Below are 27,726 nucleotides of genomic sequence, written 5' to 3' on the forward strand. Positions count from 1 at the left end.
AACTACTGAAAAAACATTTTGCCGAGTCACAAGGAAGGTTCTAACTGGAAGCTATCTAATTGGATAACATTAATTAGTATCAATGAATGGATGACACTATTGTGCATTGCCAAAGTTTCAAAGTTGAAATTAATGTTCTTAGTTTCCTATCCCAATAAAGTGTGAGAGAATACATATATATTATAATGATTTGTAAATAGGAGGTAAAATAAATCAAATACATATATTGTAATAACATCTCAGACAAACTATTTAGCTTTGTTTACTAAATACAAAATGCACATGCTAACTATGCTCTATTTAAGGCACTGAATATTTTTCAAGGAAGGTTTCCAACTCAAGGTTTTCTGAAAAACCAACATCACGGCATGCAACACTCACTATACTTTAAAAATAATGCTCATATTGGTGGAAACATCATTAGAGATTGATATAATAAAATCAAACTTTCAGACTTTTATAGGAACTGCTTTGCTGCTTCTAGAACTTTTTATTTAACGTGGCATTTATTTAACGTTACTCTTCAGCAAGAATACAAATTGCCCAAGCACGTTTCTATACCCAGGAACAGTCCTTTTTCAACAGGTGAGCAAATATGCCAATGAAATCATTCTATCCCTGGATTCTAGTTAGTAAGTCATAATAAGGCATTTCATAGCAAGTTTAACATGAGAAACTATGCTCATTCACGGTTTCAGTGCATCTTTCAAAATGGTGCAATGATGTAACATGGGCTGGGATACAGCAGCATATCACAGATTGGGAGGACATTGCTACAATCTCACAGACATAAAATAGATCCATTTCCTTTTATTTATTTAGCAAATTTTTACAGCACTTAATATAAAAAACAAAGTGGTTTACATAAAATGGTATAAACTATCACAATAATAAAAATACACTTTAAAATGATAGCCATAATAAAAATTATCTATCTACTGGCACATAATAAAAACTGCATGTTTGGGTAGCTTGTCTAATAAAATGGGATAGGGGATGGAGGCATCCAACAGATGTGCTGGGACCGCACCCAAAAAAAACTAATTGCGATTTTTGCTTGGGGAGAACACAAGAAGATACAGTTTCTGTATCTTGCACCTACCGTTTTCAATCTCAAGTTACCTACCTATCAAAAAACTCTCACCTCTCCACTAAATAAGCTCCTAGGCCATATCACAGTGTGGGAAATCCTTTCCATCCAGAAAACTGCCCTGAAAGCTGGTGAAGTACAATTCCTAACCTCTTCTCTTGTCCGTTGGCTGGAATTCTGGCAGAATGCACTAAATGGTTTATGAGCACATGCTGTATTTTTTCTGCCTATAACTACTTGGTCCATTCGACCTCTGTTCAGCCGTTTATAATAGTTTTTCCAAGATTTAGGCAGAAGATACTAAAGTGGTGTGTCAGCAAAGAGGCCAAAGCCTGCCTTTATAAATTACTTGGTGTATTCTGCCTGAGGAGAGAGAAATCAGCATGGATGAGTTTCAGATAACAGAAAACAGCCTCACCTGCTACCAAAATAGTATCCCAACCTGAGATTTCAGGAACCACCTCCCCAGCTGCACCTGCAGCTAAAGATTCATTCAACCCTTTGTGCTAGTTATTGCCATTGCGGCCTGCCTTCTAGGTGAAGAGGTTACAATCTCTAAGACAAATCAGGGTCTTCACATATTTGAACCCAGAAGGACCAAAATGTAAACTGCTTCACTAGCATGTTAGTTAGCATGCAAATATATTTGCATTTAACACTAAAAACATTTGTATGCCACCCCTAACAAAGCTGTCTAGATAGTTATTCCAGGTCTCACACAAACTAATAAACACGATGTAGTGTGTGGGTGGATTTCCACTCACCATTTCAAAGCATGTTTAATCCTCATTGTTCTCCATGTTTTTATTTTTGCCACAACACTACCACCTCCTCTGTGAAAGGTTCACTTCTAGCATGGGTGGATAATCTTTTTGGGCAGATGGGCCAGTTCTTAATTTTTATCTCCCTCCAAGCTGTAGGCCAATTTTGACCGTGGGTGGAGACACCAACTTGGCAATCGTCTGATGTCATGACCACTTCAGATGACCAGCCCCTCACCCCTGCTTTGTAACCTAACTTGCAGCACTGAACCCAAAGTGTGTCAACTAACTCTTTGTTTTGTTGTTGTCGTCATCTGTTTTGTTGAACCATCTTCTCATGCCATTTATAATAAACCCTGGTAACTGTGATTGTCACATTTTCTCTCTGTTAAAGGTCATAAAGACTCTGTACTTTTAATAACTGCAAGGTTACAGTTTCAACAGGTGGAGCTTTTCATCACTGCACCTGCATTCCAGGAAAGATCCTCCTTTTACAATTTTGTCATGCAGCTGTTAAAGGTACACTTTTCCATCCGCATAAGACTTGCTTCTTAAAAACAGGTAGAAATAGCCTTCCATTACTGTTCTCTATTCAGAACTTTTTAAAAAAAGACTTCTGTTTTTATCAGTACCTGGAGACTACAATTAAGTGAAATTAGAGTTTAAATTAGAATTTGAAGGCTACAATTCTAAAAATGTTTACCAGGTAACTTGAAATCAGTATTTGGGAAGGGCTAATGTATGAACAGAGCTTGCCATCTCAGTGTCAACCTTTCACCCTTAATTTATTTTCCAGTGGGACCACTGCTCCCCTAGTATATGCCACTTTCTTACCCTCAAAGCCAGGCATAGGCAAACTCGGCCCTCCAGATGTTTTGGGACTACAACTCCCATCATCCCTAGCTAACAGGACCAGTGGTCAAGGATGATGGGAACTGTGGTCTCAAAACATCTGGAGGGCTGAGTTTGCCTATGCCTGCTCAAAGCCTCTCATACGTCAAAGCAGCCCCTGATCCCATCCACAGCCAATCACTGGCATCTAAATCACTTTCTCCACTGCCACATGCTGCCACCATCCATTCCATATTCTTCATATCTGACAGCAAGGATGAGCAAAATGCAAGCTTTGTGGTCTGCACTGCTCCATTTCAATGTTCCCCCTACACACCATGATACCTGCACAGCTCATATAAATACGCATGAAACAACCAGTATTAGCCACAGCTGGGTCATCACCACAATAATGACAGATGGTTCAACAGTGTGGGTAGAATGTCTTATGGGTGCCATATGATGCACTGGCATATGTTCACACGTTTTGGCTAGATTTCATAGTACGCCACTAATTGTGGACTTGGGGAGGAAAGTAGACAGCTGTGCAAGATTATAGAAAGGCTTGGATTCTTGCTGCTTCCAAGTGTTTGCATATTCTGATAATATGACCCTTCCCCAAAGCCCTCTGCACAGGCCAGAGGACTTCATCTGTCCCACTTGGCACAAAGCAAGAGACCACTCTCTCTTTGGAATTCTCTGCAATGCACAACTCAAGAGGAAGGAAAAGGGTGTCATGATCTCCTGAAACAGGCTGTAATCAGGATAAATTCACAAGTGTTAATAACAATCTGAAAGTCACATTTGTGAAAATCTGCACATTGCAAACCCTGAAGGGCTTGATAAGGTCGCCAGCCTTATAACTGATAGTCTTATTTTAAGATCACATATCATGCTTGCAGTTGCAACAGGTTCCTGGAAATTCAATTTTTCCAAACAAGAGACAAGGAGAAATTGTTTGCATTTCATTTGACATATTTAAAGTCCAGAGCTTATCTTTGCTGTGCTTATTTTTAAGACCATTTCAGTTCTTTCTTCAAGCAAAACTCTAAGCAAAGATCTGCCTGCCCAAAATTCATAGCAAGTCCCAATTTCACCCACCAGAAAGAGTCAGTTAACTCACTCTAGTATTTTACAAGTGGTTTACTAGCTAATTAACCGGATTCAATAGCAAAGTACAGTACATGTTTTGGAGATATTTTACAAGTATTTCTTAATATAAGAACAAGGCTGTCATATAAGCAGAAAGCTGTAACATTGTCCTTCAAGAAATGAGAGAGGGAGTAAGAATTCATGCCTGCAGATTCCATTGATACAAAGCACAATCATTCCTCTGTCAAATGTCTTTCAGATCTGCTAGTTGTGCAGTGAGTGCCACTCTATATGCTAAACTTCTCAACATTGTAGTCTTCGTGGATTCATTCTACCTAAATTTATTTTAAAACATTTACACTGTTACTTCCTAGAAGAAAGTTGAACTGTTTCCATAAATACCAAGGTTCCTACCTTTCTAAATTCCAAACCTTGGCAGTATTAAGATTATTAACACTTTTGTTGGTTCTGTAATGGAACAAAAGCAAACACATGTAGGATTTAGGATGAGAAGTTTAAGATCACATACCTGCTAACCATCCACACAGCCTGGTCTGAATAATCTTAATTGGAATTGTAAGACTGATGCTGCCTGAAACAGCACCTGGTACAGGTAACACATCAAAACTACTGGGTTGTATTCAAACTGCACTAGTGATCCGATCACACAACAGGAATTCTATTTCTTCTCCTCCCAACCATTCATCCCCAAAATTTGCTTTGGAAGACCCACCACCGCTTTGAAGCTGATTTTAAAGATGTGGGGTAGCTGAAGAAGACAAAGAGAGGAAGCTCATTTTCATGAGCAGAAAGGCAGTGGTGGGTATGCCCCAGTCCCTTACAAACCCTGTGAATTTAGACACTGTTATTCTCATTCTGCAGAATGAATCAAAACTTTGATCTGGGCTTTGCTAAGGGCTAGCCAGACAAAATTTGTCTGGCTGAGATTTCAACTCAAGTCTCATTACCTGCCCAGGTTACAATACTGAATAGTATCAAAGAGCAAACAAGTATGAATGGGCAGGGGGTTGAATTAGATGAACATTACCTCCAAATCCCCCAAATTATATACATTTCATGAAATCTTTATTTCAAGTTGTAACACTTACGTTATACAGGAAGTATGAAGGGGATGTGTAAGTAAAGTACTTGCTCAAGTGTTAGTAAATAGACAAGGCAGACTAAAACAAAGTTACATGTTTCCTATAATGTAATTAAATTAGAAAAATCTTTATATAGAACCTCTCCATTTAGCCAAAAAGCCAAACACATAGTTAAGCCCAGAATAACCAGGAAGCATAACTTCCTTTTCCATTGTGCTGTGGACTAAATCTTCAGTGCTGTGGCCAATCTTTCTTTGCAAAGGAAATTGTGTCCTAGATCACTGACAACAGTATTCCATACTGATGCAATAAAGACAAAGAAGAAAACTGACATTGTGAATTCAGTTTTTCCATTTAAAGTAAACAGGCAGACTTGCCTCTGTAATGAGTTCAGCACCGAACAGTTTCAGTACATTCAGAACAGCTTTTTCATGTAATCCATCAGATACCCAATTCTTTGAACCTGAAAGTAGATTCTGTTACCATATTATGTGTTGCCACATTGCGCTTTTTCACAATCTAATATCACCGTTAGCGTGAGCAACCTTCTTCAAAATAACAAAATTAATTCTATGCAGTTTATAAAGTAATACTTTTTACACTGAAGTATTTGGGCAATAAGACCTGATACTGGATAAAAATATTTCTTTAATCAACTTCAAGACATCCTACTGACCTACTGTTTGTTGAAACTTCAACATTTTGCTACTCTGCATCATAAGGCACAAACATTTCTAGCAGGTGGCAACTAGTGTCCATTCAAGTATTATAGCTCATTTCCATCTCACTTCATTCCTCATCCTTGTTTGTAACACTATAAAATGCAGTGCTAAAAATCAAAGGAAGTTAAATGTAATTATGGACAAGTGACAGAATTCATTAAGATGAATTAAGCTTCACTGAAAAAGCTACAGAAGTCATTTCTGAATACTATAAGGGCTAAAGCCCTTATACCAATAACTACCTCTCCAAGACTTCAGAGTTAATGGTGAATTACAGGATTCTAGGAGGACCTTATGTTTCTCCACTGGCATAACTGAAAAAAAGAACCCTAATAAGCCTATCTCATTTCTAAGGGATCACTTCACATTAGTGAACCAAAACGTGCAAATCTCCTGATTAGTAGTAGACTGGGCAAAAAAGTACAGCCATTCAAGAGCTCCTTGCAAAATGAAGCTGAGGGGTTGGGGAGTTTTTTAAGCTCAAGGGTCACATTCCCCTGTAAGCAACCTTCTGGAGGCCACATGGTGGTGGTGGGCAAGGTCAGAGGCAAAATATGTGTGGGACCAGAGTTAAAAGAGGACAAACTAACAGATTCTGAGATTGGTGCAATAGGCTACACACAGGCATGCAAAATACAGGTTTCTACACAAACATAAGTCTGTTTTCACCCTCCATCAAGCAACACACAAGGATTATTACAGTTCAAGGACCCATGCCAACAAGGCAAAAGTACTTGAGGAGGATGTAGTTAGGCCCAGCAAGCAGTGAGACTTGGGTAGAAGTAACACGGCCTGGGAGAGTCTCGAGGCCCAGATGGAGAGGACTGGAGGGCCACATTTGATCCCTGGGTCTGAGGTTCTCCACCACTGATGTAGCTGTACCAAGCATGTGTTTTAGAACATGTATCCAAGCTACTGCCATTATACTTTTATAGTTTAAAAAAACACAAGTGTACACTAGTGTATTAGACTTGTACCAAGGAGAACTGGGTTCAAACCACCATGCAGCCACGTAGCTCACTGGTGATCTTGGGTCAGATACTAAAGCTAACCCAGCCTAACCCACCCCAAGGAGCTGTTATGAAGACAGAAATGAATAGTCCCATTTACACCCATGTACTCCTTAGTTTAAAAAACAAAGTTTCTTTGCATTTCATGAACAATTTCCTGCTCCTCACTTCTCCAATCCCCCTAGGCTTTCAATGCTTTCTTTCTAGCTAGGAGGTGGAAATTTAACAATTTTACCTCGAACAATTCAATTTTCCACCAACTGTATGGAGGTTGTCACTTTAAGTGGAAAGAAAGGCCATGGCACCAGGCAAAATACCATTATTTCCAAAGAAGGGACAAACTCAAACATTTTCTAAAAGCAGCACAAGTTACCTTCTGGTCTGTGATCACAAACTCTGAGTGACAACAGGTTAATCACTTATCTCATCCTGAGCAATGATCAGAGTTAATATATTAATGCACTATATGCACTACATTCTATAACTACTAGATATAGTACAAAGTTTTGCTGTATAGTATTGTCCACAACCGGCAACAAAGCTCTCCATCAAAATAATCTCAACTATCAAGTAAGCCTTGAGTAGTTTCATACTGGCAACCCCTGGGCAAAGAAAACTTACTATTTTAACATTTTGATCTGGCAATCCTAACCATATTCCTGAACTTCCCCAAGTTACAAAGAATGTTTTCACAACTGGGTAACAGTGCTAGCTACAGATGCTAACAAGTGCTGGGGGGAGGGACACAATTGGATATGACCTACTAAAAACTTCTTTGTTTCAGCAAGTCTAGCCAGACGTGTAATTTTATTATGAATACATTTTTTGTTCCATTGATTTCACCTATATTTTTCATAAATATTTCACAGTATTTTGTGATAAACTACTTACAGATATTTCTGTTTATTTGTTTATCTGAAATATTTTTATTTTCTTTAACACATTACATATTACCCTTCATCCAACAGATTCCAAGGTGGTGAACAAGTATAAATAATGAATAATTTTAATGATTAATAAGACCTTATAATTTACAATAAAACTGGTAACATTAACTCTAATATGAGAAAGCAGCTAAAAACATACACCAAGCCTAGGCATTACACAAATTAAAATACCTGAGAAAATTTAACCTGGCACACTCTTCAGGGAGCATACTACTTGTAAAATCAAGCTCAGTTCTGAGCAGATCCTTCACCACACGCAACCAAGAATAAAGATCAACTTTATAATACGGACTGGGCTTGTAAATATTTCTTTACACACCATCAATTTCTCCTCACTGGTTTAAATGGCAACACAACACATTTCATATATGCATATGAAGTGCCTGTATGTCAAAATATGTTGTATGACAGGAGTTGGATTGTGACTGTCTGCCACAAAATGCATAGTATGTGTATTTGGTAGGGTATAATTTGTGTAGCAGCCTCAGATATCTGCTTTTAAAAAACTGAGTTACAATAGTTAAATCTGAGAGACCAAAAGACCAAAGTTGGATGATAGCAACAAGCTATTTGCAACTATTCGGTTCAGAAAATTATTCTACCATGAGTTGACACGACAGCAAAAGAGCACTTCTCTGAATGTAAAGTGTTGTTCAAATGTACCATCCATGAACACACAGTTGGCTTCCCCTTTGGACAGACTTTACCTTCATAGAATCATTATTACTTTCATTGCATGACAATATTGCAAATTATAGCTCGATTTCAATAACAGTTTATTATATCCCTGATTTGCATTCCTTGCATTTTGCCCTTACTCTGAGTAAAAGTACCATCAATGGTGAACTGTGGGGCCCAGTATGCAAAAACTAACATTCAAACAGGTTGGGAACCACCAACTTAACCTTTGACTGAGGAAGAACAACTATCACAGAGCAAGGTATAATCTCCTTAGCAAAAGATTAAGTATATAACTAGGTCAGTCTTGCTGCACTGTAACATGCCTATATATTCTTAATAATCATTGCAATGCATTTCATTCAGGCAATAATATCCTAATTAGATTGTGAAAAAAACTAGTCCACACCATAGAATATGCAGGCAGCACTGACAGTCCTTATCAAAGGCAGATTTTGGGCAGAAAAGAAAAATTTTAAGCAGCTCTAATTAGTGTGCATATGAGTACAGCTAAAGTTCATGACTAATAAGCAACACTGGATCATGCCCCTTACTTAATGCAAGTCTGAGTCTGCAGCTGATCCAAGTTACAACATTTTTGTTTTTCTATTTCAACACACACCTGTTTCTAATTGCCAACGTACCTTGACTGGTTGCCTGCCTACAGGCACCTCATCGATCCTCAGTGTTTTTACCAACCCCTTTCTATACCCAGACACTCACCTTTCATTTTGACAGTGGGGGAATTGGGTCCGGCCGATTGCTTCCGCCATCCTCTCCAATTCTGGCATAAGCTCTCCGCCTCAGAGATGAAGGAACAAAGGGAGTCTTCTTCAAAGCGGTCAGAATCTTCAAATGAAAACCTTTCCCCGTCCTCCCACTCTGCAAACATGAGTTCCATCACATCCAAAAAAACAGGGAAAGGGAAAAAGCAGGCCTTCTCTCTCAGAGAGGTGCAGCGACAGGACTCCAGGACAACCTGTATTAGTACTTCAAGTTCAATTTGCTCATTTGTCTCCGGAGGCTAGGTGGGTGGGGGAGGGAGCAACACCAGCAAAAAACCCAAGCAACTACAGCGACAAAAGTAACTCAATTGTTGACCGTATACACTCAACTTTAAAAAAACAAAACCCAAAAAACACCCACAGCTGCAACGTCTTCACAACTCCGCTTCTTCAAAAGAAAGAACGGGGAAAGTGCACCCGCAAACCGCTCCTTGGCTTGGCTGGCATGTGGACACCTGTATTTAGCAAAAACGCGGGAGAGGCCGAAATAAGCGAGGTTTTCAAACCCCCCCCCCAAAAAAAATAAGCAGAAAAAAGGGGAGGGATATATAAAATAAAAACCCCACCCAGAGGAAACTGCATGCAAACAGGGGGCTCACCGAGGCCCGTCTATAAGCCACCAGCGTTTGGCGAGGGAACTTGGGATGTCAGGCGAGTGCACATGTGCAAAACCATGCCTACCCCCTACCGCACCCCGAAATTTTGACACCCCCCCAAAAAAAACCCCGCAAACGAGAAGAGGCCCCTCGCAGGACGCCTCTCAGCTGGAGCGGTGGGGAGGGGAGAGAAGTGGGGGCAGGAAGGCTGTTGCTCCGCCAGAGAGTGTGACAGAAAAGGGTCGAGTAAGGAGAGAGGCAACTGTGGGGTTGAGAGACAGGAGATATGGGGGGCGGGGGGGGCGGGGAGGCCCGGCAAATAGGGAGGCTGCGGCGCCCCCCACCGCGGGCTTGAGGGGGAAACGGACGGAGCTGCCTCAGGCGGCGGCGAGGGAAGCAGCTGAAGCGGCCCTCGGAGGGGTTCGGGGTAGGGGGGTTGTCTCGTCCGTGGTCCGGGCCCAGCGAATGGAATCCCTTTCACGGGGGCGCCATGGCGGCGGCGGCGGCGGGCCCCTCCTGGAGCGGGGCGAAGGCGACGACGGAGCGAAGGGAGGAAGAGAAGGGGCGGCTCCGCGAAGCGAAGTAAGGGGTAGGTAGGTTAACCCGGGCCTGGGCCTGGCGCGCCGACGCCTCCCTCTCAGCCGTCCGCTGGGCGAGCGCTAAAATGGCCCCCCTTGCTCGCACGCGCGCGCCCGCGAGGCCACCCCCCCCTCCCCGCACGGCCACGGGCGAGCGCGCGCGCCGCCCTCCCTCACAGCCACCACAGCGAAGCGGCCCTTTAGGCTCCTCCTCCTCCTCCTCCTCCTCCTCACTCCCTCCCGCCTCCTTATCGCCCAGCTGAACTTCGCTTCCGGTCGCGCCGCTTCCGGCTTCCTCCGCGACCGCCTGCAGAGATAGGGAGGAGGAACAGAAGCGAACCCGCGGCCCGCCATAGAGATGCGAATAGTAGAGACGCCCGCGAGCGTCGCCTCGTGAAAACGGAAGCTTCCGGGCTCCTTTAGGTATCCGCGCAGGGTTACCTGGGGTCACGGCTGCGGAACACGCGTTGGGCGCGCGTTCGGAGCGCTGTGGTTTTGCGTAGGGTCATGGATGAGCTGTATTGCTGCATTGCAGGGGGTGGTTGTTGTTGTTGTTATTATCATTATTATTTATCATTTGCTAGAAGCTACTCAGAGTGTCTGGGGCAACCCAGTCAGATAGGCAGTATATTATTATTATTATTATTATTAATAACAACTATTTCTATTATTCTATTTGTCTACTGCTCTTCATCCAAAGATCACAGGGCTGTCTGCAACATAAAATTACAAAACAAAATCACAGAATATGTAATAAAACAAAAACAAACCAATCAATCAAAATGTTTATTCGGCTTTACGCCCATCATGAAACACAACACAACAAAACAAATCAAAACAAATCAAATCAAATAAAACAACGGACTCGTACAAGCCACAAGTAGTATAACACAGTTCACAACTCACAAGGACAGATATTAGCCATTCATAAGAAAAGTTTAAGATTAAGATTAAAATTTTTAGGCACTACACTAAACTCCATATCTGATGTCATTATAGAAAATTCTTATAACTATCAATAATCAACTAACATTCCATTCCGTCTCTTGTACGAGAGGACGGCTGTTAGGAATTTAGCAACCTGTAGGGTAATATAAGGATCCACATCTTGAAGAACCCAGGCAAGCTGTAGGTCTACTGATTTGTCAGCCATAGGCTGGATTATGGAGTTTAGTATACTAGCACGGGCTGAACTGTACAAAGGGCAGATAAACATAACAAACCAGTAACCCCCCTCACGCAAACACACAAGGGAATGTTAATCATCCCAAAGACTCGTTGAAGAGAGATGATTTTGCCTGGTGCCTAAAGATATGTAAGGAAGGGCCAGAGGGTTGGACTAGATGACCCCAGGGTGCCTTCCAACTTCGGATTCTACAATTCTATGTCAGCTGTGGGAATTGCAGCTCGGTGTGTGAGGATCATAGAATTGTAGAGTTGGATGGGACCACAGGGGTCATCTAATCCAAACCCCCACCCCCCACAATGCAGGAATCTTTTACCCAAGAATGTGCTTTGAACGTGCTTCAGTTCTCATTGAGCATTGAATGTGGGACTTGCTTCTGAGCAGGAATGCATGGATTGTACTGCCAGACCCTGCCAGGTGGTGGAAGTGAGGAGCAGCCAATAGAAAACATTGGAGAAATTCAGGACTTCAGTGTAGCCTGAGCCAGCCCACAGCTGAGGCAGGAAGAAGTAGCTGTCTCAAACAGCAGAAACACAAGAGGAGGCGTCTCACCTGCCCCACCACTTCTACCAGTGACAGAGACCACTTTGCCACTGGTCTCCACCCACCCCTGCAGGCATAGGGATCCAGCGCCAAAGCTCTCCAGAATGTCCCCCTCTGGCCAGGTTCCATTGGGTGCACTTGTGGAGTTTGCAACCCACCACGCCCAGCAGCAAGGCTTTGCAGTGGCTATTTGTTGAAGGGAAGCTCTTGCAGAGCTTCAAAGTCCCCAGCTACATTGTGTGGGGTGGCAGCAGGATGTATTGCCTCAGGCGGAAAAATGTCTTGGGCCACCCTTGAGCGCAGCTGGGATAAGGCAGCCCTCTGGGCTTCTCTTCCACAACAAAAGATAGCAGCTAATACTAACCCAAGGCTTCTTTCATTTTTAGGTGAATATTTTTGGAAGGGAATTTTATTTTTAGATTTGAATTATTTTTACACTTTCTGCCTGACTACTGCTCCATGTGGCTAACAGGCAGCAAAGCAAAACAAACAGGTGGATCCTGCGTTTTCCCTCCAGGAGAAAGCAAAAACACTCTGAACACTGGGGTCCACGCTGACTGCTTGAAAGTGTCATGTATCAGCCAAAGAAGCAGGAATTAAAGTACCAGACAAAGCCCTGCAGTCTGTTTACTTGCTCATTAGGTGGCATGGGAAGATTTGCAAGGTAAGTTAAGTAGTCCCTATCCCTTTAGGGACTAGGAAAGGGACTGGGAAAGGGACGCGGGTGGTGCTGTGGGTTAAACCACAGAGCCTAGGACTTGCTGATCAGAAGGTTGGCGGTTCGAATCCCTGCGATGGGGTGAGCTCCCGTTGTTCGGTCCCTGCTCCTGCCAACCTGGCAGTTCTAAAGCATGTCAAAGTGCAAGTAGATAAATAGGTACTCAGAAACCTCATCAGGAGGGCTTTAAACTGACTAATGTGGGGGAGGGAGACAGTGCTCCTGAAGGTAGGAGTCTATCAATTGATGAAGATGATCATCCAAATGTCATAGACCGAATGGAGCAAACAGCACGCAGACCTAGTGGTGGGAGGAAAAAATCCTTAAATAAGAGACACGGGGGAATGATTAATGGACTTCAATGTCTGTACACTAATGTGCAAAGCATGGGAAATAAACAAGATGAGCTTGAGCTCTTGGTACAGCAAACTAAATATGACATAATAGGCATCACTGAAACCTGGTAGGATAAGTCCCACGATTGGAATGTAATAATGGAGGGATACAATCTATTTCAGAGAAACAGACCAGACAAGAAAGGAGGAGGAGTGGCGTTATATGTCAGGGATGTGTATACCTGTGAAGAGATCCAAGATTTAGAACATCAAAGCCAAAGTGAGAGCATTTGGGTCAAAATTAAGGGAGAGAAGAATAACAGTGACCTCATTGTGGGAGTTTACTATAGATCCCCAAGCCAAACGGAGGACATAGATGATGCCTTCCTGGAACAGATGGCCAAGCATGCAAAAGGAAGGGAGATAGTAGTAATGGGGGACTTCAATTACCCGGATATTTGTTGGATGTCAAACTCAGCCAAGGGCATAAGGTCAAACAGATTCCTCACTGGCCTTGCAGACAACTTCATTGTCCAGAAAGTGGGAGAAGCAACAAGAGGAACAGCCGTTTTAGATCTGGTCCTAACCAATGTTGATGACCTGGTTAGTGGGGTAGAAGTGGAAGGATCATTAGGCGCGAGTGATCATGCTCTTCTGAAGTTTACTATACAGCGGAAAGGAGCAGCCAAGCATACTAGGACTCAATTTCTTGACTTTAAGAAAGCCGACTTCATAAAACTTAGGGAAGTGCTGGGTGAGATCCCATGGACAGTAATACTAAAAGGAAAGGGAGTTCATGATGGCTGGGAGTTTGTTAAGAGGGAGATAGTAAAAGCACAACTTCAGGCAATACCAATGAGACGGAAACATGGAAGGTGCCTAAAGAAGCCAGGGTGGCTATCTAAAGAACTTTAAACTGAGTTAAGATTAAAAAAGGATGTGTACAAAAAATGGAAAAGGGGGGAAACCACCAAAGAGGAATTCAAACAAATAGCCAGCACGTGTAGACACAAAGTCAGAAAAGCTAAAGCACAGAATGAACTCAGGCTTGCTAGAGAGGTTAAAAGCAACAAAAAAGGCTTTTATGGGTATGTTCGTAGCAAAAGGAAGAACAAAGAAACAGTGGGGTCACTCAGAGGAGAAGATGGTGAAATGCAAACGGGGGACACAGAAAGGGCTGAACTCCTCAATGCCTTCTTTGCCTCAGTCTTCTCCGATAAAGAAAACAATGCCCGACCTGAAGAATTTGGAGCAAATGATTCAGCAGAGGAAACACAGCCCAGAATAACTAAGGAGATAGTACAAGAATACTTGGCTAGTATAGATGTATTCAAGTCTCCAGGGCCAGATGAACTGCATCCAAGAGTATTAAAAGAACTGGCAGATGTGATTTCAGAACCACTGGCAGTCATCTTTGAGAATTCCTGGAGAACAGGCGAAGTCCCGGCAGACTGGAGGAGGGCAAATGTTGTCCCTATTTTCAAAAAGGGGAAAAGAGAGGACCCAAATAATTACCGCCCAGTCAGTCTGACATCAATACCAGGGAAGATTCTGGAGCAGATCATTAAGCAAACAGTCTGTGAGCACCTAGAAAGGAATGCTGTGACCACCAATAGTCAGCATGGATTTCTGAAAAATAAGTCATGTCAGACTAACCTGATCTCGTTTTTTGACAGAATTACAAGCCTGGTAGATGAAGGGAACACAGTGGATGTAGCCTACCTTGATTTCAGCAAGGCATTTGACAAGGTGCCCCATGATATTCTTGTAAAGAAGCTGGTAAAATGCGGTCCTGACTATGCTACCACTCAGTGGATTTGTAACTGGCTGACTGACCGAACCCAAAGGGTGCTCATCAATGGTTCCTCTTCATCCTGGAGAAGAGTGACTAGTGGGGTGCCACAGGGTTCTGTCTTGGGCCCGGTCTTATTCAACATCTTTATCAACGACTTGGATGATGGACTCAAGGGCATCCTGATCAAATTTGCAGATGACACCAAACTGGGAGGGGTGGCTAACACCCCAAAGGACAGGATCACACTTCAAAATGACCTTGACAGATTAGAGAACTGGGCCAAAACAAACAAGATGAATTTTAACAGGGAGAAATGTAAAGTATTGCACTTGGGCAAAAAAAATGAGAGGCACAAATACAAGATGGGTGACACCTGGCTTGAGAGCAGTACATGTGAAAAGGATCTAGGAGTCTTGGTTGACCACAAACTTGACATGAGCCAACAGTGTGACGCGGCAGCTAAAAAAGCCAATGCAATTCTGGGCTGCATCAATAGGAGTATAGCATCTAGATCAAGGGAAGTAATAGTGCCACTGTATTCTGCTCTGGTCAGACCTCACCTGGAGTACTGTGTCCAGTTCTGGGCACCACAGTTCAAGAAGGACACTGACAAACTGGAACGTGTCCAGAGGAGGGCAACCAAAATGGTCAAAGGCCTGGAAACGATGCCTTATGAGGAACGGCTAAGGGAGCTGGGCATGTTTAGCCTGGAGAAGAGGAGGTTAAGGGGTGATATGATAGCCATGTTCAAATATATAAAAGGATGTCACATAGAGGAGGGAGAAAGGTTGTTTTCTGCTGCTCCAGAGAAGCGGACACGGAGCAATGGTTCCAAACTACAAGAAAGAAGATTCCACCTAAACATTAGGAAGAACTTCCTGACAGTAAGAGCTGTTCGACAGTGGAATTTGCTGCCAAGGAGTGTGGTGGAGTCTCCTTCTTTGGAGGTCTTTAAGCAGAGGCTTGACAACCATATGTCATGGAATTTGCTGCCAAGGAGTGTGGTGGAGTCTCCTTCTTTGGAGGTCTTTAAGCAGAGGCTTGACAACCATATGTCAGGAGTGCTCTGATGGTGTTTCCTGCTTGGCAGGGGGTTGGACTCGATGGCCCTTGTGGTCTCTTCCAACTCTATGATTCTATGATTCTAGGTACTGCTCCGGCGGGAAGGTAAACAGCATTTCTGTGTGCTGCTCTGATTTGCAGAAGCGGCTTAGTCATGCTGGCCACATGACCCGGAAGCTGTCTGCGGACAAATGCTGGCTCCCTCGGCCAATAAAGCGAGATGAGGGCCACAACCCCAGAGTCGGTCACGACTGGACCTAATGGTCTGGGGTCTCTTTACCTTTACCTATGCCTTTAGGTAAGGGTGTACTCTTACAACAGAACCTCCATCAATCTGTATCCTTTACCAAAATGCCCATTGCATCTTGAGGCTTTCCAATACAAGGTTATTGGATGGTCCTGAAGTCACTGGAAGCATCGATAGTTTTGTCAGGTTTGTGGCAGCAAGTCCAGTGTAGAGTTGTAGAAGTTAGATCATCAATGGTTTGACAATTATGTAAATATTTTTATAGATCGGGGGGGGGTACCCTCCTAAAAATGAATAAATACAAGGATTTTTATTAATTGGGATATGGATTAAAACACAAATTGCAAAGCTTGCCAGACAGAGGATTCCTGGGCTGGTTTATGCAAACTAACCTGGCAGAGCTATGCTATCAAGGAAACAAGAGAGGGCCATTAACAATATAAAGGAACTCCTTCCCCCTTGCCCCAGGTATGACCAGAGACTGGGGATTGGGGAGGTTGCCAGGGTAACTGCTCTGGGGGAGAGCAAAGGGTTTTCTGGGAAGGAGGAGGAAGAAAAAAGCTGAGATCCATCTTTGGGGGAGGCCGGCTGCAGGCAGGCTGCGCTGCTGCCTCCTGAAAAAGCCATGCCGTAAGATCTGGACTCCCTCCATGCAGACTGAAGGTGTAAATAGGTGAATTAAGATGTTGTAGAAAGGCAGTACAGTGGTACCTCGGGTTACAGATACTTCAGGTTACAGACTCTGCTAACCCAAAAATAGTACCTCTGGTTAAGAACTTTACCTCAGGATGAGAACAGAAATTGCATGCCAGCGGCGCGGTGGCAGCTGGAGGCCCCATTAGCTAAAGTGGTACCTCAGGTTAAGAACAGTTTCAGGTTAAGAACAGAACAAATTAAGTTCTTAATCCGAGGTACCACTGTATTCAGCAGCCCATTGTGCTGTGATCTGAAGACAGCTCATGCGGTCACTAACACCACAACTACCGGTATATTGGTACAAAAGTCAGGTGCCTGCCCCTCTCTACAGAGCAGTGGCAAAAGTCCATGGGGTCCTAATGGCCCCCACACAGGGTCTGTGTCCCTTTGGAGAATAGAAGAAGATGCAGTGGAGACTGTCATGGCTTTAAGAAATATGGTGGTTGTTTTTTCAAACAATATTGGGTGCTTTCCTTACAGCCTTCTATTGGACCCAAACAGGATTCCCAAATAGAGTAGATAACAGAGATTCAGTAACTAGACCTTTAGTTCTTCGGTATTCAGAATTTTATTCCCCCCCCCCCCCCGTGAATAGATTGTCTGAAAAGCACATTCTAGGCTGTGAGGAAGAGATGATAGTAATTAACACTGGCAGCTGTAATTACACCTCATGCTAATAACACAGAGCAGACAATTTGGTAATTACTGTGCCTTGTCTTTTATAGTGCTGCAGCAGGGATAGTGTGTTGACTTTAATTGAATAAAAGGGGACGGTTTGTGGATGATGTAAGCAAACAGTGCTATGTTGTTTTGCACTAGCTAAAATTTTAATCAAAAGATACATTACTGTACCATTAATCAACATATGTGCTAGTTTCTGAAAACTGGTCATGCTATCAATGGATTCCCAGTGATGAGAGTGAGAGAAGTAGTCTTCTTCCACTTGAGAGGCGCTTTGCATATGAGACTTGAGAGCAACTTTATTTTCATTTCCTTTTATAAATCCAATGATAAAAATAAAAATTTTCCATTTATTAGAATATAAGAGTGTAAGTTCAGATTAAAAGGATGGGTGTGGCCATCTAACATGCATCTGAAAGCCTTTCCCTTGATTAGGCAAGACAGCCACATTTTCTAGTTTGGAAAGCTCTGAAGTTAATAAATACCAATAAGGGTCCCAGTTTAACTAGGACTATACACCAGGCTTCCTCAACCGTGGCCCTCCAGGTTTTTTGAGACTACAATTCCCATCATCCCTGACCACTGGTCCTGCTAGCTAGGGATCATGGGAGTTATAGACCAAAAACATCTGGAGGGCCGAGGAAGCCTGCTATACACCATAGACATCTTACCATGATTTTATAATGCTGTTAATTCTGAGTTGTGGTGAAAAATTCCGTGACAATGCTGCCCAGGGTGGATTTCCTTTGAATGAGAAAGAACTGGAGACATACACTCTTCTTCTTCTTTGTCATATTTAGTTTATTTACAAATATACAAGTAAACCTAAGTGGAGTCAAAAAGGCACTCCATCAAGGCAGCAAATGTACTTCCCCATATCTGTTCTGCAGAGAGCTACCCCTTGGAGCCAACTCAAATCTTTCTCTTTGTTTATTCCAAAACTGCCACCTCCACCACTCCCTCTTTCCCAGGCTCAGGCGAAACTCAGTCCCAACTATCTCCTAATCATTTCTAATTAATGGCACAAATTTGTATCTGAAACTTAAACCACGATGGGTTCCTGACAAATAAAAATAAAAATGCACAATAAAACAACCAATAAAATAAATAATAATAACAAAACAGCAGAACGGTAAAACCATATATTAAAACCAGAGCAAGGTAAAATCCAAATTATTTTCTTAAAACAGTATCTTAAAAGGGAAGAGCATAGAAAGAAGAAACACCATGGTTCACGTGCATCAGCACAACTGGACGCCTTCATCTGCCCCAGCTGCAACAAAATGTGTCTCTCCTGTATCAGTCTCTACAGCCACAGCAGGCACTGTAATTCTCCAATGGTTTGATGAGATCTCCAAAGGTATACTTCTCCATTGTCTCCCAAGATGCCAACAGTACAAACAGATCTTTAAACACCCTGGACATGTAAAAAATTGGCACCACACAAGCCTGGAGTGGGGGTATTTCAAAGATGAATGCTGCTGTGGACAGGCTCTTTCTCTGCTCATCACCTGCCTTCTTTCTTACGTCGGGCCCAGAAGGGCTACTGAAGAAGATCTCAACATTCAGGCAGTTTCAAGAGCTCATATCTGACCACTCTGGGCTATGAACCAACAGCCTCCCTCACAAAGCAATAGTTAGCCAGCAGTGTAACACACAACACACAAACGCAAACAAACATCTGTGGTAATTTGCATAACTGTTCATCTAATGTGTTTAAAAAAACATTTAAAAGACACAAGTTAAAGTTTCCAGGTAGTATATATTTCAGAACTCTGCATTTTATGGTGCTGACCAGCTGGAATGTACATATGTTACAAAAGAAACGAGAGAATAAAATGAATATGCCACATTTCGTTTCATTCATTTCAGTTAAAATGGCACAAACACTTTAAAGTATTATGTTTTCTGCTGTCTCAAGGTTTTGATTCTCTGTCCTGCCACACTAGCTTGGTGCATTTGTTCACAAACTTCTGCCTGTCTTCCAAAGCTGCAAGATACTTCAAATGCTACTCTCCAAAACTGTTCTCTTGATATATGTAACATCTGGGATGTTATAATGTTAAGGAGATATGTAGACAAATGTTAAACAGGGAGGGGGAGGAGAAGTCAAACATATCTTCCCAGTCATCATCCTAAAACTTTCTCACTGACCTGACGGGGAAAATTGAAAATATGGAAAGGAGAAGTGTGTGAGAGAAGCAGAAATTCTATGGAAAAAACAATTTCCCTGACCACCCAGGAGAGCAATGTGACATTAAAAGCACAATAGCTCAGTTCAGACATCATGTCAAATCATGGTTTTCATTAGACATATTCCAATGTTTGCAACTTCCAAGCATACAAAAGGCAAGTCACTGCAAGCTCCTTATCCATTTTTGTTTTCTCAGAGCAATCCGTTCCTACATTGCCTTCTCTTCCTGTGGCTCAGCAGCCTCTAAACTAGAGGTTGCTAACCTGTGACCCTACAGTTATTGTTGTAGACTCCAGCTGCCAGCTGCTCCAGCCAGCATGGCCTGTGGTCAGGGATGATGGGAGTCCAACAACATCTGGAGGGCCATAGGTTAGCCATTTCTGCTCTAGATGACTCTAGAGACAGAGTGGTATCTATAAAATCAAGCATCGCACCAACCCGAGATTAGCATAAACCATGGCTTGCAATCCCACTTCCAGCAACAGTTTCTAATTCTGGGTTGTCAGCTAATTGCAAACCATGAGTTGGCATGATATCTGAATTAAGTCAATGTCACCCTTTACTGTATATCTGCCTAAAATGAGATTAAGAGGATGAGTGGAAACAGAAGAAAGCTGGTAGCTGAAACCATGCAGGTGATCTGGTGTGAACAGTACAGAGTAACCTGGGGTAGCAAGAGTAGAAGTTTGTGTGAATGGACACACCATGAGAAATATTCCATCTAGCGGCACCATGGAATATGACCAAGCCCATTCTCCCCTGTGCCCTGAAGAGGTGTGGCAGCTCTTTTGGAAAAAGTGGCATTGCCACCACTTGTTCTTTCAATAAACAGAACTTGGTATGAATACATCAGCCACAAGGATGTTAAATTTTCATTCACCTTCTCCTATCAGTAGCGTAAAATATTTTCTCGCTGCCCGCTTGCAAACGAACCTTGTTTAGGTACCAGCAAAAAACAGACACCCAACCAGAGACAAAATGAAGACATTCTTCTAAGCCACTGCCCAAATACTGCTGAGTAAAACAACACAAATCCATCTTTGGATTGAATGGTCTTATATCAGTTTGGTCACCTTCTTGATCCAGGGCACAAATTTGCTGACTTTTGTGTAAACACCAGGAGAGTCTTTTCGCCCACACCCATATCCCCAGGAAGTGATCCCTAGAATTACCCAGTGTCCACCTGACCTTTGACACATTAGCGGACCCCCACTATCCCCCTGACAGCTGTCCACCCGGTTATCTTCAGAAATGTTTCCAGCGCACAGCATACGATTAGTGAACTTCTTTCCATAACGGGATTTGCACACTCTTCTTGGGAGTAGGGGCACCGAGCCTTGGAGTAACGTCCTTGAGTATGACCTCCCTGAAACAATGATAGGTTATATATCTAGTGCAGCTCAGATAACCAAAAATCCTACCCACCAAACACAACTATTGTTCTCCTGCACAATTTTGATTAGGTTAACACACAGAAAAAAAATATCCTTCCCTAGGCCAGGATGGTATTTTAATGCAACGTGAAGTGGATTTTGATGTGATCTTCTTATACAGTCGTATCTTGGATCCCAGACAGCTTGCAACTTGAACATTTTGGCTCCAAATGCCGCAAACCCAGAAGTGAGCATTCTAGTTGGCAAACATTCTTTGGAAGCAGAACGTCCAACAGGGCTTCCTCAGCTTCTGACTGAGTGCAGGAAGCTCCTGCAGCCAATCACAAGCCGTGCCTTGGTTGCCGAATGTTTTCAGAAGTTGAACGGACTTCCGGAACGGATTCTGTTTGACAACCAAGGTATGACTGTAATGTGTTTTTATGGGGCAGGGGAGCTGGTTTAAATAAAAAGTTGGCAAAATGCTGGATGTGTTTACAAGACAGGATACACAAAGGTTAGCTGTAACTAGCATCATGTGTCTAAAGGTAAAGGTAAAGGGACCCCTGACCATTAGGTCCAGTCATGACCGACTCTGGGATTGCAGTGCTCATCTCACTTTATTGGCCGAGGGAACCAGCGTACAGCTTCCAGGTCATGTGGCCAGCATGACTAAGCCGCTTCTGGCGAACCAGAGCAGCGCATGGAAACGCCATTTACCTTCCCACCGGAGTGGTACCTATTTATCTACTTGCACTTTGACGTGCTTTTGAACTGCTAGGTAGGCAGGAGCAGGGACCAAGCAACGGGAGCTCACCCCGTCGCAGGGATTCGAACCGCCGACCTTCTGATCGGCAACTCCTAGGCTCTGTGGTTTAACCCACAGCACCACCCGCGTCCCTATCATGTGTCTAGGCATACATTAATTCTGCAAAGTGAACTGCCCAAATCCTTGTAGAGCAGAGTGATCTTGCAGTGGTTGCTGGAGCACTACTTCCTACATGCTGCTGATCATAGGAAAAGAATCAGGGTGATCTGGGGACATACAAACTGAGATCTGGGAATAATCCATGTGTATTATGTGATCATCTGCAGAGTTCTATAACACCAGGGTAGCTGGCAGCCTATTCAGTAGTGCCTATCTGGGATTATCCCTCTTAAACCTTGCAACTATGAAAACAGAAACAGAAACCTGCATAAATTTGTGGGTAGATTTCCTGTGCACGGCCTTTCCTGTGCCCATTCTTCCTTCCTACACTCCAACATCTTCCCAAGCACTTAGCAAATACACACAGTATTTACACATGTAGTTCACATACTGCTATGATACAGAGACACCGCAGTCATACACTCAGTCTAATCAGCACATTTGATGGCGTTGCCTGTCCCTCTATTTCCCAACAGTGGCAAATGGGTGCATCTGTTCCCAGGCCTTATACGTTGGCAATTTTTAAACCTTCCAACAACTGGAATGTTTGCAAATATCTCAATAAATGCCCTATCAGATGAGCAGGGAGGGTATTTAAATTAATTGCCAGAGTTCTCAGCCAACGGCTAGTGCGGACTGTGTTTACCTCAGTCTTTTTCTTTAGCAGAATTTAAAATGAATTTGGCAAAAAGACTGTTTTTCCTGCAAATCAGCTTGTTTTGTGCTTTAATTTGATGCTGAATTTGTCTCTATATAGTGAGCGCCCTAAAAGATTATCCAAAGCTGGGTAGAACAGACACTCCAAATCTTACTATCTCTTTCCATGTGAAAAATCCTGACACAATCTACAACTTACCTGTATCTCCCCAGCCAGATATGACGCAGGCCTGTCTATCTATAGAAGACTTCTCCTTCCTCTCAGGAAGGCAGACAGGAAGGACATGGTGGCTGAAGGAAAGACAGTTGCCGCTTTTGCCCCGAATTCTGACTAAAGCAATGTCATTGTCGTTGCTGCTAGACTGGTAGTTCCTATGAAGGACAATCTTCTCCACCGGCAGCTCTCTCTCGAACTCGTCCCTCACACCAGTGTGGTGGTCTCCCACACGCAGCAGGTAGCGCCGTACATCTACTCCAAACCTGGCCATGAGAGAATGATCAGTCAGTCCATTATTCATCCATAGAGATGACTCACCTTTTTCTCCTTTTCTTGTTCAGCGTTGAAATTTAGATTGCAGTCTCCCTGGGCACAGACCCAGCTTTTCTGTTCATGATATTCTGCAAAGCATCACGTTAACTGATGGCACTAATGTGAATACACAAGATCACCATCTCAAGACTGCCACTCTCTTGTGTTCACAAAAGGTGGCCAATCGTGGGCTCTCTTTACTTAGGTAGGTATTTTAGGCGAGGGCCATAGGTTGACGGTTTTGAGTTGGGGACAGAATGTCAATTGTGCTTTGCACTTCTGCACTTTAAGGACTCTTTTACTTGCAAACAGCCTGTTACCTTTTGAAGCAATGTGCTGCCGTCAGCACCCAGCAGTTGCTGATCAGAGTCGCTCCACACAGCAGACGAGCATCTCTGTGAAACCCCTTTAGACGTAGCGAGACCTGCCAAGGCCAGCCTCCTCTGAAAGAGAAATGGGAGGTAACGTGAAAAATACAGAGGTAGACGAAACAAGGACAGAAGGAAGGGTTACGTGAAGGATGCTCCATGCTTCATTAATTTGCGTTTTTTCTTAAAGAAACTCTGTTAGCTAGTGGCACAACCTTCTAGAGTAAAGTGAGCATCACCAGCATAAATATCATGACTGCTAGCAGCACTGAAATGAGCTCATTGGTGTTTGGTGCTGTACAAGTACAGACAGCAAGAGGTCATCGCTAAGGGTATTCAACTGAAGGCTCACGAAAAAGGCAATAAGAGGATGCAAAGAGAATGCACCTGCTTAGGTCTTGCCATAGCACTGGCAGAGGAGACTGGGGGCAGGTCATCCAACAGGACAGCCAAAGCAGTTTCAGTACCAAATCTGGATCAAAATGGGTCTAGATAAAGGAATCTAAGAATGCCTAGAGGTATGCAAGCACCTTGCCCCCAAATCCAACCTGATGACGCTTGGAAAAATAATCAGAGTTCAGAGACCATTGCTTTCAGAGTGGTTTCAAAACTGCCTCCTTTCATAACAAGGCATTAAATGCCTACTGGGCTTAGTAAGCCATCCCTCTTCTTCCCAGTCTTATGAGCCAAGAGGTGCACAGAGCAAGCAAATAGGCAATATATCACATTCCTACAAGCAACTTTTCTGTTATAACCTTAGTCCTCAGTAATGAAATTCATTCAATAAATTATGGCTGGAGTCTGCCCAAAGCATCCAAATCATGATGGATGCCAGCATATATTTTTTTAATTCTCAAAACACACCGCAAAAACAATGTGCCAATTATGGCTTCTTAAAACCAGCCTCTGGGCCTAGATAAAGAAAGCCCCAAACCACTCAAAGTAACTCCACTGGGTGGCACTGCATAAATGCAATACTGGCAGAAAAGGGTTTATGTTTTTGTCATCACCATCGTTGACACAATACAGGCTCAAATGCAAGATCTCACTTGTATTTTTTAAATTTGGCTTGAATTTCCCATCACTTGCATTTGAACCATCTTCCCGTCATTGTCCCAAGCTCCCTTGTATAACATTACTGAATAGACTCTGCTCTGTGGGAAAGGACACGAAGGAGCAATTACCTAGATTGGCCAAGCATTTTCCTGCCTAAGTCAACTTATTTCCGAGAAGAGAGTACCATTCAGTTCCAAAGAAGTATATACATGATACTATTTCTTACTAGGGCTTGCCGATCAGAAGGTCGGCGGTTCAAATCCCCACGACGGGGTGAGCTCCCGTTGCTTGGTCCCAGCTCCTGCCAACCTAGGAGTTCGAAAGCACGTCAAAGTGCAAGTAGATAAACAGGTACCACTCCAGCAGGAAGGTAAACGGCATTTCTGTGCGCTGCTCTGGTTCGCCAGAAGTGGCTTGGTTCACTAGAAGCTGTATGCCAGCTCCCTCAGCCAGTAAAGCGAGATGAGCACAGCAACCTCAGAGTCGTCTGCGGCTGGACCCAACGGTCAGGGGTCCCTTTACCTTTAAGTTCCACTGAATTCAGTTCCATTTACTGTCTAGTAAGGGTGCTTAGAACTGCAGCTGGGCAGTGCAGTCGTATGGTATTGCTACACCAGTGGCTGCAAACAATGGCACAACACTGGCATAACGTAGTCACAATCTTAAGCGACAAAGTAGACAACAAGATAAAACCTGCTTTAAAGGAGAGTCAACATAGAAACACTGGCAGACATTCCCTCAGTGTCCTTGGCAATTCTGATGCCACCCACCGACTACTGCGTTGTGCATCCCTGCTGTTACATTAGCCATGCATGAAAGGAGCCGATCAATGCACAGCAATGCCCAAACGACCCAATGACATCACCCTACACACCATGCATACAAAGCACAATGCGCCAGCAGCCACAAACACAACCCCAGTACAGACAGCTGTGGCACAGCAAGCAGGAGCCCAGATAGACACAGCTGAGGCATAGCGTCATGGCCAAACAGATGGAACTCAGGACGGACAAATAGTCCCAATCAGAACGTTTCCTGGCACTTACGTATGTCAGAATGCCTGTGAGCATGCATAGATATTTTAACCAATCAAGGTGCAAGTCTTTTGGTGAGGAAGGGGTTTAATCTCCCTAGGTGAAAAGAAGGGAGAGGCAGGGAGGCAATGGGTGATTCTTGTTTTTCCTGCTACTACTGGGTTGTTTTCATTTAGTGGACCCATTTCTCTATACATGATTAAAGGTAAAGAGACCTCTGACCGTTAGGTCCAGTCGCGAACAATTCTGGGGTTGCAGCGCTCATCTCGCTTTACTGGCTGAGGGAGCCGGCGTACAGCTTCTGGGTCATGTGACCAGCATGACTAAGCCGCTTCTGAGCAGCACACGGAAACGCCGTTTACCTTCCCGCCGGAGCGGTACCTATTTATCTAGTTGCACTTTGATGTGCTTTCGAACTGCTAGGTTGCCAGGAGCAAGGACCGAGCAATGGGAGCTCACCCCGTCGTGGGGATTCGAACCACTGACCTTCTGATCAGCAAGCCCTAGGCTCTGTGGTTTAGACCACAGCGCCACCCGTGTCCCACCTATACATGATTACTGGTTAGTTATTTGTTAGTTCAGCACTGGAGCTTTTGATTGATGCGAGAACTCAGTGGAAGGTGTATAGGGAAAGTGTTGTTGTCTGTTTAGTTTTTTCGGCAAAGGATGAATACAGGCGTATTACGCAGGGGTTACGTTCCCGGGTAGCGCGTGTATACGTGAAATTGCTTATAGTGAGGAACAACATCTAAAAAGCCGAACTCTGCCAAAAATCCGCCCAACTACAATCGCTCCCTCCAAACCTCTTTTCTCAAACCCCAACTCTTCACAGGCCTTGAAGGTCGGTGCAAAGGCTCCTGGGATTGCAGCAGCAAAGACTCCTAGGACCGCTAGCTGTTTTCCTGCTCTTTTCATGCCATTTTTGCAGTTTTCCTGCTCTTTTGGAGCTGTTTTTGCTCCTTTTGTGCCTTTTTGCGGTTTAAATCACTTATACATTATTTCAAAAACCTATGTCATGTGGTATGGCTTAATTTCTAAATAAAATGTAAATGGAATAAATATTGTCTGGAAATCATACTTGGGCCCTCTTACATAGAAGCTCTTTCCATGTCCACAGATGTGCAGAGAACAATAAGTAGCCCAGCAGCTGACTTGTACTTCACGTCTGGTGGGGGGGGGGTACAGTCCTCCAATGCACCTGGAGCAGCAGAGGCTAGCTCAGGGAGTACACAGTGCAGGGTCAGGTGACATGGTCCTCTACAAAGTGCCACCTGAGGCGGCCACCTTACTCTGCCTAATGGTAAAGCCGGCCCTGCATATGTCCCATCCTGAAGACAGCAGAAGTGAGCAATACAAAAGGACGTCTGCCCAACAATCAAGACAGAGCTGGATCAACTACAGGCTTCATTGAATGGCATTGGAGTGAGCAAGAATAGAATTCCAAATGAGTCCTGCCTAGTTAACTGCATTTTCACCAGAAATTTGCAAAAGACCAAAACAGAGCACAAACCCCGCTCTTAAATTTGCCCGTGTATTGCTTGACTATCAGGAATCTCACCCTTTGACCAAATGATTATGCATGGTCAGAAGGGATTAGAAATTATCTTAAACACTACTTGGGAGCAGTGTTAATCTTTTGCTCTGGGTAATTCACGCAAACCTCATGAGGAACTATGAAATACACCCAAATTAATCCATTTTTCACTTGATCTTAGCCAAAAGGCCGAGAAGCGGCATGGTCGGCCAATTGGTGTCAAAGAAGGACAGAACATTTTTTATGTATGCTACAACAGCAGCAAGAATACTGATCGCAAAGTATTGGAAGACAGAAGATCTACCCACCGTGGAAGAATGGCAGATGAAGGTTATAGATTATATGGGACTGTCAGAAATGACCGGCAGAATCCGAGACCAGGGAAAAGAGACGGCGGAAGAAGATTGGAAGAAATTTAAGGACTATCTTAAGAAACATTGTAAAATTATTGAATGTTAGAACGATGTTGATTCAGAAATTACGTGGTTTTTAGCTGTAATGATTATGTAATCAAGAAAAGAAAGGTCAAAAATTATATAGAAATTAGGGGAAGGATTTGCTGAATTGAATTAATTAGAGATTGGAATACAGAAAGGGGAG

The 27,726-nt window shown here is 43.4% G+C and overlaps 2 protein-coding genes across 11 annotated transcripts in view; both read right to left on the bottom strand.

Moving 5' to 3' along the window:
- ZSWIM8 (zinc finger SWIM-type containing 8) overlaps positions 1-10,510 on the bottom strand; it is a 61,408-nt gene extending 50,898 nt beyond the window's left edge. For 7 of the 8 annotated variants that reach the window (XM_083615489.1, XM_083615487.1, XM_083615486.1 and 4 more), the window contains exon 1: positions 8,958-10,346. In XM_083615489.1, coding sequence (XP_083471615.1) covers positions 8,958-9,135 — 178 coding nt within the window. In that variant the 5' untranslated portion in view covers positions 9,136-10,346. Of the gene's footprint in view, positions 1-8,957 lie in introns of all 8 variants that reach the window. The other variant, XM_083615488.1, reaches the window with a different exon arrangement.
- Positions 10,511-18,242: 7,732 nt separating this feature from the next.
- Positions 18,243-27,726, bottom strand: part of LOC310763424 (neurotrypsin-like) — a 35,437-nt gene continuing 25,953 nt past the window's right edge. For all 3 annotated transcript variants that reach the window (XM_083615590.1, XM_083615589.1, XM_083615591.1), the window contains 3 exons: positions 23,455-23,577; positions 22,805-23,085; positions 18,243-21,016 (listed from right to left, as the gene is read on the bottom strand). In XM_083615590.1, coding sequence (XP_083471716.1) covers positions 20,706-21,016; positions 22,805-23,085; positions 23,455-23,577 — 715 coding nt within the window. In that variant the 3' untranslated portion in view covers positions 18,243-20,705. The remainder of the gene's footprint in view (positions 21,017-22,804; positions 23,086-23,454; positions 23,578-27,726) is intronic.

The sequence above is a fragment of the Podarcis filfolensis genome (genome assembly GCF_964270895.1).
Source record: "Podarcis filfolensis genome assembly, chromosome: 5".
Taxonomy (NCBI): domain Eukaryota; kingdom Metazoa; phylum Chordata; class Lepidosauria; order Squamata; family Lacertidae; genus Podarcis; species Podarcis filfolensis.